Genomic DNA, 15,913 nt, shown 5'->3' on the forward strand with positions numbered 1-15,913 from the left:
CGGCTCCCACCGCGGGTGCGGAGCGGGGCCCATACCCGGAGGAGCGGCCCCGGCCTCCCGTGGCCGCTTCCCCCGGCGGGGCCGCCCCCGGCAGGTGGACGCCGCCGCCCCTCCCCCGGCCCGTCCCGTCCCGTCCCCTGCCCGGCTCCGCGCCGCCTCTTGCCACCGCCCCGCTCCGCTCCCAGCTGACGGGGGCAGCCCCTTGTTTACCGGCCGGAGAGGCAGCCGCCAGCCCGGCCTGCGCTGGAAGGGGCCGCTGGAGCCGGGGCCGACGCAGAGGGGCCGGGAGGGGCCGGGCGCTATAAAGGGGGCCGCGGCGCCTCACCCCGCTCTTTTACCGACGATGCGAAGCCGGGCCCGGCCCCCGCGCCCGCCCCGCGGCCTCTGATTCGCCCCCGCCGGGACGCGCCGAGCCGCGGCGGCTGCAGCAGCGGCAGCAGCGACGCGGGCATGGGACCGAGAGTGGCGGCGGCGGTGCTGGCCGTGGCCGTGGTGCTGGCGGCCTGGTGCGGCCGGAGCCGTGGCGAGAGTGAGTAGGGGCCTGGGGGCGCGGCCTAGGCTGGGCGGCGGGGCCCGGGCGGGCGGCTGGGCCGCGGCCCCGCGGCGTGAGGGGGTGAGGCGGCCGGGAGGCGCGGAGCGGCCCGGCCCCGCCGCCGTTACCCTTTGTACCTGCCCGGGGCGCTGCGGGGCGGGGGGGGGAGGCGAGGCGGCGGCTGCGCCAGGCCTCGCCGCGGGGCCGGTGGCTGAGGCGGCTCGGCCGGGGCCTGCGGCGCGGGGCCCGCAGCCCTCCCGCGGGGAGCGGCTCGGGTCACCTTCACCCCCGGGTCCGGCGTGCGCGGCCCCGAACCGCTGCGGGGTAGAGCGGGGGTCTCGGCGGCGGCCGGGGTTGGAGCTGGGACGGTACCGGGAAGGGCTGGAGCTGTCCCCGGTTCAGCTCGGGATTCGCTCACCGGCGCGTTCGGAGCGGCCGAGTCTCTCGCTCTCCCCGGGCCGACGGGAATCCGGTGCGAAGGGGGCCCGTTCCCTCCCTGGTTTGCGGCCGGGACCGGGCTGAGCTGTGTCCGCGCCCGGCTGCGGTCCTGGAGGGGTTTGGGGAGGTGCAGCGTGACCTGGGAGGTTTTGCCTTTAACCGCAGGACTGCTTTTAGGGTATTAAAGGGGGACGAAGCGTGGGGCAGGGATCGGTGTTTAAACAGGGTGCTGTCGCACACAGGGTAGGGATATAAAGATGCTGTATCGGAGGTCACAAGCCTGTTAAATCCACACGAGTGGACACAAGTTTAAGCCTCGTAACGCTGTTTTGATGGGTTACAGTAACTAAACTTGCTCAGGGAATTCTTCTGGTTACAGGTTTTAATTTTGGATGAATTTGGCAGCTGTTTTTTAACAAAGGTAAAGTATTTATTGTAAGAGAGCTGATTGGCTGCACTAATTGTCTCTTCCATAGACAATCCCATGGTCTACCTGTTAGCTTCCCATTGGAAAAGGCAATAGCAAGAGAAAGGGTTCAAGTGCAGATGATGCATTGATGGGTGTTTTTGAGACATGTGTGATATTCAAGGGGTAAAGCAGGTTGTACCCTTAAGACAGCTTCTTTTTAACAGCAACTAGACAAGTTCTGTATTTCCAAAACACCCCACATCTTCATACATTTTATGGTCGAAGCCTTAAAAAAAGCCGGTGGGATGGTTTAAACTCAGGAGGGAAGTTCCAGCTGGTGATCATGTACAAACCTGCCCCTTACCAGCAGAGAAATGGGAAAGGTAGTTGACATTCAGCACTAATAATAAATATGTGCTCAACTCCAGCAGTTCCTAATTTGAAAGCGTTATTGTTACTACCTCAGCCAAGCATCTTATTTATCTATTTACATCATGTTTATATCAGCACGCTTTTGGGTTGTAAATGTGTTGATGATCGTAACTCCCTAATCTTTGCTGCATTACTGTGCGGTAGGAAAATACACAGCAATTCATGGATGGAGAAATGGGAGCGATATACGAGTTGTTCAAGTCAACTTGGGGTAGGGTATTTTTATATCGCTCATGCAGAGCGAATAAGTTGTCAAGTATTTTGCAGACAATTTGGTCAGTGAGGGCCATAATTCAGAAGGTTTGGGGGTTTGGCTCCATGTCCTGGGAACAATCGGATCACAGTGCAGAAAACACGATGCTAACAGGGAGGCCTGCAGCAGCGTGACTCGGGGGTGAATGCACGTACAGGAGTTGCATAAGCAAACAAGTTGTTCCCTGAGCAACAGAACTGATGAAGTCTGCTTTCTTGGAGATTTGTGTCCTGTGTTCTCTACAGACATGCCCCATGAGAGCGCAGCTCTCCAGTGACAGCATCCCCCCTCCCTCAGCCCAGCCACACGGAGGTCTTCTTGTGCCTTGTGTCATTCTCTGCCCTTTATTGCTTTTAGACAGCGTCAGGTAAGAAGCTGGGGGAAGGCAGCATGTGGTGTGCGTGCGTGTAGGTGGTTCTGGAGGCAGACTGGGTGGGTGGTTTGAATTCACGCTTGAAGCATCCTTTGGATGGAGGCGCTGAGTTTTCCCTCCCTAATCCATCCCCAGTTTCCCTAAGCCTTTTTGAAACATGATACGTGAGAACTCGCTTCCTCTTTTAAGTGTGACTGGAGTTAATTGGTGAGTTCAGAAGTTACCAAGAGGAGTAGAAGCAGGGGTTAAAGAGAGGAGACCTGACCTGCACATAAAATGAAGACCCAGATATCTTGTTCTGTGACGAAAAACAGGCTTGTGTGGGGTTTTTTTCCTCACTGTGTGTAAACATAATGCAACTTCTTGACATAAATCTCACACACGACTCGTGCATGTCAGCTCGCTCTCTGTGGTATTTAGGGTGGGATTTACCTCACCTAGTTTTAGGCATCTACCAGCTGAGCAGCTCTGTGCTCCTTTAGTGATTAGTAGAGAACTAATCGATGCAGTCAGTAGAATTTAGAGTACACTTCCTCCCCTTCTACACTTCTTACCAAGGTTTGGGTGCTGCGCATGTACTGCTGATAGTGGGAGTTAGAAATCTAGCTGAGCCCTCTCTACCTTAATCATCAGGTGGGACAAATTTCACTTTGTATTTCTGTAGTAATAACCTTTTAAGATAATTGACTTCGTAATTATTCTTTCTGGCTCATACAGCTGTTTTTTTATGCTCATAAACTCGTTAAGAAACTGGTCCCTTGTTCCACCCCAACCCTGTGTTAATGTTTGATGTTCAGAGACTCAATCTAGAAAGAAATTTTGCTCCCAAGAGTATAAAGTAGAAAGAGTAAGTGCAGCAGGGCAGGGCTCTGTCAAAACTAGGCAACAACCGTGTCCATGGGCTGTCCTGATGTGCCCTCTTGCTATTTTAGAGAGAGGTAGCACACCAACTGCCTCTCTGAATACTCTGTAAACCCCATAAGCTTTCTGGAGGTCAATTTTGGGGTGACTGTCATGTGGAATATAAATTATGTCGATACTGGTGATGTGTAAAACCTGTTCCTACTCTCTCTGAAGTAATGTTAAGGTCTGGCAGCACTGACTCCTGCCCATTACCCTGAGTGATCTCCTGTGGTCCTGGGATGCTGTCACTTCACTGCCTGTATCTTTGCATGGGAGGCACAGCAGTAGGAGCTGTTTATGTTTTGGATTGAGTGAGGACAATGTAGTGATGCCACAAACCAGGCCAGACCTTGAGGTTATGGGGGCTCTTAGCGTTGAAGACTGCCACCTCCACTAGAGGTTTGCCCTCAGTTCAGCAGCTCTGTTTTTCTGAGACGCAGTTAAATGGGGCTGGAGGTTTAGTCAGGCTCACTTTGGAGCCCTTGTCTCAATCTGCCTCATTGGCTCAGATCTAAGTGACTGAGATGGAAAATGGGAGTTTAAAAATTCATATTTGATAATTAGGTATTTTTGTGTTCATTCATTGCTGTGGTGGGCTGGAAGCTGTCTTACCTTACCTTCTACTGAGGGACTAGTCACCTTTAACTAACCTGTCTCTTAACAGGATGTTTTCCTGTTTCAGCAGTTATCCTAAGAAACAGCTGAAAGCCCTTTTTCTAGTTTCCTAATACCACTTCTAAAAGTCAGCCTTACAGAGAATTGCAGAGCTTTTCCTTGACCAAAGGGAGCGTGATTCTTTCTTAAATAACTTGGTTACTTAAGAAGGCAACCGATGCTATAAAAATGCAGAATTAACCAGTAGTTCTCTTGAATGGTATGTGATCTTCCTGCACAGTGCTGCAGTATTCTTGTCTTGACTGTTAAAGGGCCAGAGCTCTGAAGCAGTGAATCATTAAGGTTTGGTATCCCCATGGTTTACTATAAACAAGGCTTAAGTTCCAGCTATTCCCCTGGTGTTAGCCTTTATCTTGAAAACTAACCTCTGGCATCAGATCTAGGTTGTTCATTCAGGACTTGAAGGTTGTTACCAAACCAGTTTGTTCAAGAGGCTTTGGCAGCTTTGCATTTGGTTGGTTGCTTGTCTTTAAAAAGCACGCCTGGCAACTTTTTTTTTCCTTGGGGGTCTGATGAAACATGTCTGTAATGATTGTGTTTTTTAGGTTACTTTGAATAGCTGGGTAACTTAGGGATGGAGGAGTGTTTCCCCTGGCACCGTGCTGCTGGATGCAGAGCCTGTTTCTGCTCACATTTAGGAATTTATGATTAGTAGAGGTTTTGCCAGGAGTCTGAACAGGAGTGGCTTTGGGCCTACTACTGGGGAAGCAATTTGAGCTTTTTTCTTTTCCTGAAAGCTGATTTATGTGGGTTTTTTGAAACCAGGTTGTCTATATTATAATTGATGGCTCAGCTTTGCTCGCCTTCTCCTGGGATCAAACCTGCCTGGCCTTCCTACTGAAGCGTTCATTAATTCCCCCATCCCTGCAGAAGAAATACAATTGAGAGGAGCTGTGGAAAAACGCTTATTACTTTGCTTAAAACTGCTTCTTGTTGTCTTGGTAACAATAAATTTATGGGGTGACTTAAGCAGCTACTGCGTGACAGAAGATACCAAACTGCAATTCAAAAGCATGAAAAGATTGAGAACCTTCCAGCAAAAAAAAAAAAAACAAAAACCCATATTTTGGTTTGGGTATTCTTAACTCCTTATTTTTCTTCCTGTTCCTTGAGGTGGTAAAAAAGCAAGGAGCTCAGATCCTGTGGTATTTATCAGTTAAAAACTAAACTGAAGGAGAACATGAAAAATAGTTCTTAACTAATAGGGTTTTTTTTTTGTCTAAAACCTTGTAGCTTTACAATGACATTAGCCTTTTATTTAGTTGGTTTATTTCAGAAACAAATCCTGATTTGATTTCCTCCGAAGTTTTCACAGCAGCAAACATCAGCATTTGACATTGCTCTCCATGAAAAGGACTTGTGCAGAAGCCCCCGCTGGTGGAACCCCTTAAGCACAGCAGATAATGTGCCTGTTTATTACATCCCTGTTGCTCAGTTTTAAACCAGCAGAGTTTGAATAACTCAGGTCACATCCTGGTTTGCCGGGATGTGTGGAATCTCCTATCTGGTCCGTGCTGGCACCACTAGTTACAAGTAATGTGTTGTGTATCGGAGTATAGAGTTGATAAAACCCACAAAAACAGTTGTAGAAGGCAAACACGTGATGGATTGATTTGCAAAATATGCAAAAATGATGCAAAAAATGCAAACAATTGATGGTTGATGTTCCAGGTGCAGTCAAGAACTGCAATAAGGCTTGATTATTGAAATGTACCAAATAAAGGGTTTATTTCCTAATAATAAATATGTAATAATGTGGCTGCCCCATCCCTGGCAGTGCCCAAGTCCAAGTTGGATGGGGCTTGGAGCAAGCTGCTCTAGTGGAAGGTGTCCCTGCCCTTACAGGGGGTTGGACTTGGATGAACTTTAAGATCCCTTTCAACCCAAACCAGGCTGGGATTCTATGATTTTCAGGCAGTTTTCTGGGCATTTGGACCAGGAGCAGCACTACTTGTGTTAGTAGTGTTCTCTAGAAGCCTGCAGGGATATGAGTCAGACTCACAAGCAGCGTAACTTTGACTTATTTTGACTATATAGGGAGGTGGTGAGTGCTGTGAGCTCTAGGAGTGTGGAGGATCAGCCTGTTGCTAGACAGAAGCAGAGAATACTGTCTGTTACACCTTGCTGGTTGCTTATCCATTCCTTGGCCAGAGAGGATCACACTTTTCCTTGGTGCTTGGCACCCAACCTTCTGATGCGTGGTGTGGGGCTGATGCAGCAGCTGACCCCTTGGGATGGTGCTTTCAGACTGGGTTGCTCAGGATGCTCGTAGCCTGAAATGCAGGCACAGAACTGGAGGACTTGTACCAAACTGCTGTTCTTTCCATACAGACTCAAGCTTTTGCTGTCTTCTTCTTCCATGGAGCTGAGCAGGGATGAAGGGGTTGTCTGGGGACGAGCTGGTGGCCCGTTTCTAGAGACTTACCTAATTCTAGTCGAAATGATGAAAGACTGAGGTAATCATGCTTAGTGTATATATGCATTTTGTGGCCTTGAGCCACAATAAAGCGTCAAGCTTTTACTCTTGGAAGTAATTCTTAGTCTGTAGAGTTGAGCTGTATTTTTTGACCTTTCTTTTTCCTTAAGGGCAGGTGTATACATTCAGTTTACTCTGGGTAGTACTTCATGCTGTGATACAGCAACTGGGCATGGGTACCACCTCAGCATGCTGTGTTTTACCTTGTCTGCCCAGCAAGAAGTAAGTAGGAACCAAGATGCTGGATTTTGGATTTATTAGATAGTTTTAGCTGCACTGGTGACTTGTACATCAGATGTCAGTGTCTGACTTTTGTTTGTCCTCCCGTTGTTTCTCCTTCCCTGAAGAAACCACTGGCCTGCCCTGTCACATGCTTGTTTTTCTTGGAAATACCTATGCTAGTGATTTAAATTGTATATTTGGAGTACTTCAACTGAATCTGTTGCTCTCCCGGTTCTTTTTAGCCCATGGGGTGTGCAGCAAGACAACTTCCTGGCTTACTTCCAGTTTGGCTGCAGTTTTTCATGGGGCAAAGAGGTTGCTGCAAGCTGGTCGTCAGGTTTCCTTTCGCATTTGTGAAAAGTACATCTTTGGTGTTGGAGGCTCTGCATGTGTTAGCTGCTTCTTTCAGAAAGCAGTTTATGAAACAACCTGGATATAATACCAAAAAATCCCATTGGGCAATAACACTGCTTCAAATCCTATATTATTTTATTGCTCTGGAGCAAAAGTTTGAATGATCATGAAGACATTTGCGTCAGATTCATTGTTAACCCTTACAGCAGTGGGCTGTATAAAGCCATGAGGAGTCAATCATAACTATTAAACGTCAGTCTCCCAAATCAGTGTTGTAAGGCCTGGTTGTTGCTGGGTGATTTCTTGAAGCTGTGATGTTTTTATAGGTGGAGAGCTTTACATGCAGTGACAAAACCAGTAAAGATATTGTGCTTTTAATTCTTAAGGGGTGAGGGAGACGGGGCTCTCGCTATACACAAAAGAGAGAATTCCTTACATGGGCTATGCAATGCAGGAATGGGGCTAGAAACTTCCTTCTTCATTTCTTACCTGTGCTTAGAGTTAAAAAACATTTTCCTACTCAGATCTTTCTTCCCATCTTTTCCTTTTGCTGGTACCTGGACTCCTGTTGTTCTGTTTCCCTTCTAATTTATGCTTCATGTATTTGTTCACTTTGCCAGTTCTTTGAGCTACCGATTCTACTAAATAAACTATTTGGATAGCCAAGGCAGGGAGATTTGCAACCCTGAGAAAACAACAACAAAAAAGCCCAAACACTGAAAAGAATGCTTAGGACAAAAATTCCTGGTGTAGTAAATTACTCCTGTCAGCAAAGTCTGGGCAAGCATGTGAGCTGTAGTCTTGCATGTGTGTAACGCCAGGTTTTCCTGCTCTCTTCTGCACCACCATTTCCTAGCCATTATGCTTTTCCTATCTTCCCCTCCCTGGAACCATTCTAAATCACTCGCTCTAATCCACTGGCATTAATTGCACAATCTGAGATGAGGTAGGTGTGTCACTGGCAACTATCTAAAGAAAACAGACTCAGTTGCATAGACATCTCTTACTTTGGTAAATGCCAGATGACATCTAAGGACTGGTGTTACAAGTGCAGTCGTGATAGAAGTGATACACTCAAGATGGCAGAAAAAGTTGCGAAATACTTTCATTCTTGTTTTGTAATCATATACCAGGGGATGTTCCTTGCAGTTTATTTCTTAACACTTAAAGCTTTACTGAAAAGCATCTGGGCACATATTCCAAGTGTAGCTGTACATTGCGATGTGGTTGGATAAAACTGTGTATTCAGAAAGCTGAAACAATTACCTTTTATAAAGGCATAAATAACATTGTTCTTTGCCTCCCAGTTTGCAGAAGCATGGACATCCGCAACAATCTGACCCGGCTGAACATGCTCGAGAACTGCACTGTCATCGAGGGCCACTTGCAGATCTTGCTGATGTTTAAAACCAAGCCTGAAGATTTCCGTGAGCTCAGCTTTCCTAAGCTCACTATGATTACAGACTACTTGCTTCTCTTTCGTGTGTACGGTCTGGAGAGTTTAAAGGGACTTTTCCCCAACCTCACTGTGATTCGAGGAACTCATCTGTTCTTTAACTACGCGCTGGTCATTTTTGAGATGGTTCATCTGAAGGAGATTGGCCTCTACAACCTGATGAACATCACTCGAGGCGCTGTGCGGATTGAGAAGAACAATGAATTATGTTACTTGTCCACAATTGACTGGTCGAGGATTTTGGATTCTGTAGAAGATAATTACATCGTGGCCAACAAGGATGACAAAGAGGAGTGTGGAGATGTGTGTCCAGGAACTGTGAAAGGAAAGAGCAACTGTCCTCCTACTGTGATAAACGGTATCTTCATTGAACGCTGCTGGACGCACGATCGCTGTCAGAGAGGTGAGTCTGCAGAGTGATGTACATCAACTATGGGTTTGCTGTCACTTTTTAACCCGTCTGGTCTATTGGAGAGCTATTAGGTACCTGTTAATTTCTACCTTTAAGCACAGGCTCCTCAAAGCAAGGCTGAAAACTGATGTTTAAACAGGGGAAGAGAAAACATTCGGGATGGGGCTGTTTCAGCAGTTCTTTCACCTGTGTGAATGATGTATCCAAAAAGGTTGCGTTTGGTTCCTCTGGAAAGGCAGGGACTGCCTAGAGCTCCCAAGTGAAACAGGCTGTGAGTGTGACTGGTATCTTGTGCAGTAATTAGTGGTATTTGTATCTCTGCTGGGGTTTGGGTAGGGGATTAAATAAATGTCCCAATTGACTGAAAGGCTGCAGCAGGTGGATACAGAACAGCGGGGAAAAGTCTTTGTGGAATAAACCCAGCTCTAGAGAGGTGCAGTTACATCTTTACAGAAACCTTCTTGCCATATGAAAGTGTAAGAAAGACAGTGGATGAGTGAGCAGCGTTTGCACAAAGGAAGATGCTGGAAGCCAAGTCAGACCTGAAGGGAGAAGGGGAAGAACAAGAGAGGACCTGGGTAGGAGTTGCCTGTAGCAGGAGCCCTGGGGGGGATGAAATAGCTAGGCTTTGAGCCTGGGGTTTTGGTTCAGGGGAAAAGCTGTGTTCAGAAGGCAAGCTGCTGTTGCAGCCCCTGAACTCCAGTTCTTCAACTGTATTAGGATTTCTTTTCATTTCATACAGATTTGTTTTTTTCCAAACTTGGAGCTGACCTTAAGTTTAGCTTTAATTATATATTTACTTTGATTTATGTTAAATCTGACTTGACAGGGAGCAAAGTGAATTGAGGTAAAACTGACACATTTAGAGTCGTCTGTCTTTCTGGAGGTAGAGCATCCGAATGAAGCAGTGTGTCCTAAGACAAAATTAGGAAACTTGTGGGCTGGAGAGAATTCCTTGCCAAGCTTTAAAGGGCAACTCTGAGTGCTAAGTGCCAAATTTGAGAAGGAATTCCTACCAGTATGCATAAACTAATGAAATTAATGTGGTTTCCCCTCTGCTACTCCTCACCCCAGAGTCGTCTGGCTTCCTTTTAAAGAAAGTGGTCATTTTTTGTCACCAGAATAACAGGGTATGAGCAAGAAGATGCAAACATTTGTATGTGTGCCTTTTTTTAAATGAAAAGCAAGGTTATAAAGCATTTTAGTTCATAAACTCTTTTGGCATACAATTATCAGTGCCGAAACCATGTGTTCATGTTTTCTGTTTTCAGCTTTTTCATAAGGTTAAAGCTGAGGCTTTTTCAGTGGCTAGACCACTCATAATGTCCCTCATTCCTGTGAATTTTGTGGGGCTGCGTTGCAGCAGACTGGAATGTATGGTTTCTCTGCTTTATATGACTGTCTATTTGCATGAAACATGTAGGAATGTAAGATTTTAACCTTTGGGGCAGAAATCTCAGCTCCTGAGCCTGTTGTACAAATGCAGTTAAATTTCTTGGAGGAAACCTGTGCAGTATCACACCCCATCTTAGCTCAGGTGCCTAAGGAAGCCAGCCTAGTAAGTCTTTTGGACTTGAATTTGAAATTGAAATTTGAATGGGAAAATGGTTTCAAAAGTAATTGTATGCTGATGCTCCCATCTGGTTTTTCTGAGGTCCTTGTAGAAGACAACCTGCCCTAGTGGAAGGTGTCCCTGCCCATAACAGGGGGTTGGAACGGGATGAGCTTGAAGGTCCCTTCCAACACAAACCATTCTATGATTCTATGATTTAGAGAAGCAATGCTCGTACATACTTTGGCTGTAACTGGTGTGCACTTTCCAGACCACTTCACAAGCCACACTTATCTTTGTTTTGAATGCAGAGATTTGTACTTTTATTTCTTGGTAGCTGGTGCTCTCAGCGAGCTGGTATCTGTCTTACATTGTGCCTTGAAACACCTGCCTGTATGCTTAAAATTACTTTAGAACAGCTTGAGTCATTTTTTAGACTCTGAGTAGCCTTTAGAGTTCCAGCAGATGAAGTGACATTTATTTAGAGAACTTGTTAGTGGAATCACTGTGTTCTCTGTTCCTGTGCCAGCCTTAATGTATCCTTTGCATAATTGTTTTGTCGAGATTATTAAGGGCTTGTGTGAATTGTACTTTGGTTTTCCTTAGCCTCAAGAGCCTTATAGCAGCTCTCAGGACTGAGGGTGTTAATGTCATGAAGTCTTTCCCTCTGCGTTTTTCTGGGACTTCTTCTGCTTATCTGGGACTCTTCAGCAGCTGATGCTGTGCTCAGTTCTCCCATCTCTCTGGTTTTAGGTGTATTCTCCTTTTTTATTGTTGCTTTTTGTCTTTTAACCAATGCTGGAATAAAATGTAGCAATTACAGTCTAATTTTCGTGGGGGAAGTTTGGGGTTTTGTGTTGCCTGTTTTACTGCAAGTTATTTGTGCCTCTGGTTTGTTTCAGAGAACTTTGGGGTAGTATCTCCTGTTCGCTGTTTTTCTGTTTTCCATCTCTGGATGGGAAGCTGATGCTGTCTAACCCGAGAGCACTGCTGGCCTTGTGTGAATGGGAAGGGATATGGCAACAGCTGGGATTGGAGTGTGGTCCTGGGTGTCCCCCATCTCTTCCACACCATTCCCTGACCTTGCCTGTTCTCTGTGATCTCTCCTTTGACGTTATCCCTGCCACATCTCGTATTGATCATGCACCTTTGATATGTCTTTAATCAGCACAGATATCTCTGTTAACTCCAAAACTAACTTTTAGTTATATAGCATATAATTTTCTCTAAGGCACACATCCAAGGCTCTGACTCATCTTTGCAGCCTTAACTCTAGCCCAGAAATTCTTTCAGTTGGTGATAACGTGTTCAAGACAACAGAGTAAAGGATCTTCTTACAGATGTTGGAGCTAAGGTTGTGGATGAAACCGGTTGGGAGGAACTGAAATGATTTGTGGGCAGCTGCATGCTTTGAAAACACACTCAATATTGTGTGAGTGCAGAGCTCTGTAGGTGGGTGCACCAGAGGCTGAGCTTGGTCAGGATGCTTCCTGAAAGGTTTCTTTGCTAAATCACTTATGTTGGTGTGAAAAGCAAGTCGGTTCAGTTAAGGCCAGCTCATGGTATATTTTGGGTAGGAAAGGAGGGAAATATGTAGTCTGTTTGGAATTTGGGTTTAGCTAGTTTTTATGGCAGCCGAGTGCTTTTCCTGTTCTGGAGGGTTTGTACCTTTTCAGCCACTGCTTTTGAAATGTGGTGGGTTTTTTACATACATCCTTGTATTGCTGAGATAATGTCGTTCTCTGAGAGCAGCATCTTCATGCAGACCGGCTGCTCTGAAGAATGCAGACAACAGAAATGCTGGAGGTGCCACGTCCGAGCCCTCAGTCTGCATCTGCCAAACGTGATTTTCATCTTTTGCATTTTTTTCCACTCTTTTTTTTTTTTTTTTTTTGAATGTAATAGAAATGCTGCGGGTTTGTCACAGCACTTGCGGAAGGAACAATTCCTTCTGAGCTAGGAGTTCCTGCCTGTTCTTTCTGTAGTCAGTCCTTGCTGTCCATACGTGATTTGAAGCAGTCTGATATTTTTGACAGTCTAATTATAAAGGCAGGTTCAGCCTTTAACTTGCAGATTAATTCATCTGGAGGTGGAGAAAGTTAATAGGAAGGAAAAGTAGAATGGCTAAATCAAAATGATCAGGAAAATGATCTGCAACATCAGGCAGTCCCTTGGTGAGTGTTGAAGGGCTGCATTCCTGGAAGATAAGGATGGATATCTGAAATATAGGCTTTGTTCCTTAGAGGATATGATGAAATTACAGTTCTCCTTTTCATCCTGAATGAAACCTTTGTAGGAATCTGTTATCTTCTTGATCTTGGGACTTCACGCTACCAGGAAATATGGGTTATTAAGAGTGTGGGCCATTTCAGGCTTGTCCATAGACTCCTTCTTTAATCTATTATCTTGCTTTATGTGGTAGAACCAAAAGTTGTATCTCTTAATTACTGCAATCTAGAATTGGTTGCATGGAAAGAAAGTAGGAAGTATATGAAACTATTTAAGCCAATTGAAGAGGATGGTATGACAGAGCTGATAGAAGGGGTGACAACCTGGAGTAACTGATGTGCAAAGGAGCTGCTAAAGAAAGGTTCTGTATGGGAATAATGATGCTTGTCCAGGCTTTTTTGTGACGTTGGGGAAGCAGGCCTGAGGACTGGGGCTACCACAAAATCTCTCCTTTAATTTTCCTGTGATTGATCCAGGGAAAATTCTGGGACAGGTATGGAACTAAGAGTAGCTTTAGTACCTTTCTTTGTTTCCTAGTGCAAGCAACACAACAAAGCACTCAGAAATGTCTCTCAACAAAACCTGAAATATCTTTCAACTCCCGTGAAACAGCACCAAGTGCTTTTAAAGAGATGGGTGCCAGAGAAATTCTGCGACTCTGAACATTTCCAGGGCAGGTTTGAATAACAAAATGTAGAGGTGTGTGTGGGAAACATTTTGTGATGTTTACTTAGGTAGAAATATTACTTAGCAACAGCTTCCTGCGATTTTTATGTGCTGGGAATTTCTGTCACCGTGAGCTTAGTTTCATTACCTTAGCATGGGAAAGGGGTCTTGAAGCACTCCACAGACTTCACCAGCCTCAAGGGCAAGATATTTTTAAAGCTTCCAATACAAAAGAAATGTTTCCAGTTGCTACCACATGAAGTGGAAATGCTCCTTTTCTTTGGAGATCTGATAAGAGCTGCCTTTTTTCTTTTCCTAGCTCTGACAAATGCCAGATGGAAGTTGACACCCGATAATCTCACTGGGGCGTCTGCTCTGAACCTTGCCAAGCGACAGCTTTATTGAGTGCATGTAGTGCTTGTGGTTGGGGCTATTGTGATGCTTGAGACATCCTAAACTAATTCACTTGAGCTTATTAGGAGTAGTTAAGAGATTTATGGTGCTTGGTCAGGCACAGCCCGGAATTGGGGGAAAAGAGGTGGATACATCCCTCCATACAAATGGCTGTTTAAGATTATATTGCTTACCTTAAAAAAAGCCAAACAAAACTTGGGGCTGTGAAGAAGCATCCAGTAAAGTAAAGCTTTTCTCCGCCAGCAAATCTGGAGAAGGATGTTTTACAGTGGCCTGTAGGGACAGGCCAAGGGGAATGGCTTTAACCTGCCCGAGGGGAGACTGAGATGAGCTCTCAGGCAAAAGCTCTTCCCTGTGAGGGTGCTGAGGCGCTGGCGCAGGGTGCCCAGAGAAGCTGTGGCTGCCCCATCCCTGGCAGTGTTCAAGGCCAGGTTGGACACAGGGGCTTGGAGGAACCTGGTTTTAATTGTAAAAGTATGCTAAATCAAATGCAGTTCTCCTGCCCCTTTGCAGATGTAGGCAAACAAAGCAAAAGAAATTTCATCTGCCTGTGATAATATAGTATTCTTCCATTTTATGATGAACAAACTGGACATGTTTGTTGTTGGAGGCTTTGAAGGGATTGTGAACTGTTGAATCATGGAATCACAAACTGGTTTAGATTGGAAAGCACCTTAAGACCATCCAGTTCCAACCCCTGCCACAGGCAGGGACACGTTCCACTAGAGCAGGTTGCTCCAAGCCCCTGGGCACCCTGTGCCAATGCCTCAGCACCCTCACAGGGAAGAACTTCTTCCTTGTAACTAACCTGATTCTCCCCTGTTTCAGTTTGAACCCATTCCCCCTTGTTCTATCACTACAGTCCCTGATGAAGAGTCCCTCGCCAGCATCCCTGTAGTCCATACACAGAAGTGTATTCAGCATGTGTGAGCAGCCCAACCAAAACATGTCACTTGGCCAGGTTCTCAAACCATCTTTACCAGGAATGGGATTTGACAGGGATTACTTCTGTAAATAAATGTTGTGGTTAAAAAAAACCACAAAAAAGGGCAAAAAGCCCCAGGTGTGACCACTGCAAAGATTGTTTCTAACTGAAAGGGTGAGGACTTCAGGACATTTTGATTAATGACAGAGTTGGTGAATAACCCACTGTGAACTGGAGGAAGCAGCACTAACCCTTCCTCAGCGTGTAACAATAGCTGGTTACAAGTTCAGTGATCATGCTTCCCAATTATATCCTATAATTGTGTACGAGTTCCTATTGGAGGGATGTGAATGAACTTGCTGGGATGTTTATTAGGGCTCTTGGTTAGCTGGAAAACAAAATAAGATGTTGGATGCTTGGTCCATGCCTGTAGTTATTTCGGTTGCTGCTTTGATCCAGAGTTTGTGGCCCTGCATAAGCGTAAAAAGCAGATCACTGTGGCTTCGACACTGAGATGCTGTAGATGACAACTGTGTGTGTTCATCATCTTTATCTAGGTTTTTTAGCTGATGGTGCTGGGGGGCCCTGTGTCTGGGCTGACATGGTTGGAGAGTCATCAACATTGCTTTTATTTTGGCTTGTGACATTTAAAACAAACAGAGAATTAACTTTGGCTCTGCATGGTGCTTGAATGTTGGCCGAGTGTAATGTTTTCACATGGAGAGTCTGGCTTCCTTGTGAATCTGGATTTGAAAAGGAATTGAATGAACAGGGCAGGACAATCGGCACCTGTTGATGTCCGAGAAGCTTTCTAATGTGAAATTTCCTTCTCCCTTCTTCAAAATAGGATCACAGTTGCTACAGAGAAGAAGGACACAGGCAGGGAAGAGGATGCTCTGTACTAAGTTGCTTCTAGCTCAGTATCCTCAGTGTGAAATGCTTCACTTGAGAACGTGCTTTCTTGTGTACCTGACCAGAGGCTGCCTCCTGGGCATTTTGAGAGGTTGGAAGCTCTGAGGAAGAAGGTGCTTTGAAGGAAATCCCCCCCCAAGAGTTGCAAAGAAAGTCCAGCTTGAACAGTACTCAGCAGAATGCTGGGATCCATGTTCTTCCTATTTTTAAAGAACTCGGGGTGTATGTAGTTTCCCCAGCATCACTTAGGTGCACTCCAGGAGAATAAATGGGATTTTCA

The 15,913-nt window shown here is 45.8% G+C and overlaps 1 protein-coding gene across 1 annotated transcript in view; it reads left to right on the forward strand.

The window, feature by feature from the left end:
- Positions 1-205: 205 nt before the first annotated feature.
- INSR (insulin receptor) overlaps positions 206-15,913 on the forward strand; it is a 55,851-nt gene continuing 40,143 nt past the window's right edge. Inside the window, exons 1-2 of the mRNA XM_065658987.1 lie at positions 206-529; positions 8,375-8,926. Coding sequence (XP_065515059.1) covers positions 451-529; positions 8,375-8,926 — 631 coding nt within the window. The 5' untranslated portion in view covers positions 206-450. The remainder of the gene's footprint in view (positions 530-8,374; positions 8,927-15,913) is intronic.

Source organism: Lathamus discolor, chromosome 21 (genome assembly GCF_037157495.1).
Source record: "Lathamus discolor isolate bLatDis1 chromosome 21, bLatDis1.hap1, whole genome shotgun sequence".
NCBI lineage: Eukaryota > Metazoa > Chordata > Aves > Psittaciformes > Psittacidae > Lathamus > Lathamus discolor.